A 2,980-nucleotide genomic window follows, 5' to 3' on the forward strand; every position below is an offset into this window, starting at 1 on the left:
TTTCAGGATTGCCGGCCGACGTTGAAAGCGATCGCCGGCGCGGATTAACCCTAGCCGGCTCCGGCATGTTGGCGCCAACCAGGTGCGGGAAGTTGAGCAGCGCAGCTTAAAGGCGGCGCGGTCGTAAGCCACCGCCGCATCCTCCGGCCGCCAGTAGGTCCCCAGCCACATCCTCGCGCCTTTTCTCGCCGGATCCCTTATCTCCGCCGCGAACGTGGCCACGGCCTCCGCCGCACGCCTCTGTAGCGCTTCCAGCTTTCCGCCTGCCGCTCCTCTCGCCCCGCGGCCGTCTTCTTCCCAACCTCCTCGCGATCGCCCTCCCGGCGGCGCTGCTGCGCGGTGATCGGTACATTATCTCCACCCACGCGTCACCTGAGCTAGGGTTTTCGCGAGGAGACGGAGGCACCGGAAATAGTAGTCCCGATACGACGTCGGAACCGTGGAGGAGATGCTGCTCCATAGAATCGAGAAAAGCCGCTTGGTCATAAGCCACCGCGGCGTCCTCCGCCGTCTCGTACGTCCCCAGCCACACCCTGCCACCGCCTTTCCTCCTCGGGTCCCGAATCTCCGCCGCGAACTCCCCCCACGGCCACCGCCTCACCCCTCCGTACCGCCGCCAATCCTGAGCCCCTGCCGGTCCAGGCTGCGTCATAGCCGACAACATTTCCGACACATCGGAATTGCCCAGAAGGCGTTCGACGAGGAAAAGATCATTGTCGTCGGACATGGTTTCTTCATACATTTCCGGGTTCATAACTCCGCAGTCCAACATATATATATGCACGAAGATCTATGTTTATTTATATTTTATATATTTTCTGGAAATTCCAGGAAGCTTGAATTCTTCAATATTTAATAATGGAGTTTTAAACGTGCACAGTATGCTTCAATTTATTCTTTAAAAAATTGAACGATCTTTTTCTGCAATGGCGGGCAATTAAGAATCTCCGGTCATCAGAAGACAACATATATAGTGACATACCCACGTTTCATGCTCTTATTATTATAAGAAAAAATATATAATTTTCAAAGATTCTTTGCCCTGATCATGCCTCATGGCATGATTAAATTTTAATTTTTTTTATTTAATGTAAAAATAATAATAATTAAACCTATTTTTTTAAATGAAAATGTGCAAGCAACAATTATTATTTAATATTTGTCGTGGTTGGTTAATTAGACTTATTAGGTTAAAAGTGAAATTAAGTCACTTTTTATGGAATTCACCTTGCATTATTATGAATCATATTACACACCCTTAAATTTATCACTTACAAATAATCATTTTCTTATGACAAAAGGTGGAATCGTCCACCCTAGACGTTCCCATACCCTGGTTCATCATAGTGATTCAACTGATCAACAGATATTAGATTTTTGTTCGTCTCTCACACTGCCGTTAGTGAGACTTGATCATTGATCTCTTGTGACAAATTTCACATGTGACTAGTTGAGTTGTCCATGTGGGCCAAACAATCATTTTCTGATGTGACAATAGTCTTTGCTACATCAAGAAGTGATTGTTTGTGAGTGGCAGTTGTAATGGTGATTAGCATTTTCTCATTGTGACGACTATATGTTACATATCCCTACATTTACCGCTTGCAGATAGTCACTTCGCAGTTGTACATATCCCTACATTTACTGCTTGCATTGCAAACAATCACTTCACAATGTGTCAATTGCATGTTTAGGTAGTTATTTCGATGTTGCATGTTTATGATGTGACATTTGGCACATGCATTAAGGAGTGATAGTTTGTAAAAGTGATAGTTTGTAAGTTGTAATTGTAAGGGTGATTAGTGACTAGCATTTTTCATTATAAGTTGTAATTCTATGACGATAGAAAACCTGTTAAATCTGGAGAGTCTCCGACGCCTTCTCTGAAAAACGATCGAAGATAATCTGAGATCTAACGCTTATTCCTAATGGAGTCTACTAATGGCACCACCGGCTCAACTCTCCATTAGAGCGTCAGACGGATGATGGAGTTGCAGGGCCTTTACAGATGAAAAAGGGAGAGAAAGCCTAACAGAATCATGAAATGGTTGTAAACTTTAAACAAAGAGGGGTTGAAAAAGTTGAAAATTGCAAAACAAACTTTTAAAAGGTCAATACACAACTCGCAGAAGTTGAACTTGAAATGTTCCGGTTGCCAAGTGAATTGTCTTGTAAATTGACTGCGATTGACTCAAGTACATGATTTTGTAGTAGCTAGGAATCTCAACTGGTAAGCATATCCAACATACTCACACGATCCAAATTGACTTTTGCGGCTACTGAGTTTATGATGCTAATTTTTCTTCTTTTAGGAGTACCAATCCCACTCTCTGTGGACAACGGAGACGACAATGCCGCCTTTGGAAGTGACCGCCGCCGTGGTTTAACCCTAATCGGCGCCGGCACGTTTGAGCCAATCAGGTGCGGGAAGTTCAGCAGCGCCCGCGCGCCTCGCAGCTTAAACGCCTCCCGATCGTACGCCAGCGCCGCGTCCTCCGGCCTCTCGTACGTTCCCAGCCACAGCCTCGCGCCTTTTCTGTTCGGATCCCTTATCTCCGCCGCGAACTTCCCCCACGGCCTCCGCCGCACGCCTTTATAGCGCCTCCAGTAGTCTCGCGGCAGCGGCGGAGAGCACTCCTCCCGCGCCGCTCCGATCGCCGCCTTCTGAACCTCCCCATCCCCCTCCCACGACTCCGGTGAGCCTCCGGCACCGCCAATAACGGCGCTGCTATTACCGCACCGATCAATCGCCGCGAAGATCTCCGGAAAATCGGAATCGTCGAGGAGCTGCTGCTGTAGAGAATCGAGAAATGCCAAATCGAATTCCGACTCCATTCGCTCGAGGATTTTTCAGGCGAAATCTTCTCACCGTAAAAGTATTTTGTCTGTTGATCTCAGGTCGGAATGTTTAGGGTTAAATGTTGTATTTATAGTAAGGCTTACTGTCTCTGAGCTTTCCAAGAAAGAGGGAATGCGATCA

At 46.9% G+C, this 2,980-nt stretch overlaps 2 protein-coding genes across 2 annotated transcripts; both read right to left on the reverse strand.

The window, feature by feature from the left end:
- LOC109182985 (ethylene-responsive transcription factor 15-like) lies at positions 1 to 812 on the reverse strand. Its single transcript, XM_019333205.1, has one exon. It carries the CDS (start codon positions 770 to 772, stop codon positions 107 to 109), a length of 666 nt encoding a protein of 221 aa, XP_019188750.1. The 5' UTR covers positions 773 to 812; the 3' UTR covers positions 1 to 106.
- A 1,260-nt stretch (positions 813 to 2,072) lies between these two features.
- On the reverse strand, positions 2,073 to 2,980 carry LOC109182996 (ethylene-responsive transcription factor 13-like). The gene has a single exon (XM_019333215.1). The coding sequence runs from the start codon at positions 2,833 to 2,835 to the stop codon at positions 2,224 to 2,226; it is 612 nt and encodes a 203-aa protein (XP_019188760.1). The 5' UTR covers positions 2,836 to 2,980; the 3' UTR covers positions 2,073 to 2,223.

The sequence above is a fragment of the Ipomoea nil genome, unplaced genomic scaffold (genome assembly GCF_001879475.1).
Source record: "Ipomoea nil cultivar Tokyo-kokei standard unplaced genomic scaffold, Asagao_1.1 scaffold0188, whole genome shotgun sequence".
In the NCBI taxonomy this organism is placed as follows: Eukaryota; Viridiplantae; Streptophyta; class Magnoliopsida; order Solanales; family Convolvulaceae; genus Ipomoea; species Ipomoea nil.

What these genes read in the sequence shown, in the direction of transcription:
- LOC109182985 (XM_019333205.1), bottom strand. Translation starts at nt 772, where the DNA reads ATGTTGGACTGCGGAGTTATGAACCCGGAAATGTATGAAGAAACCATG.
- LOC109182996 (XM_019333215.1), bottom strand. Translation starts at nt 2,835, where the DNA reads ATGGAGTCGGAATTCGATTTGGCATTTCTCGATTCTCTACAGCAGCAG.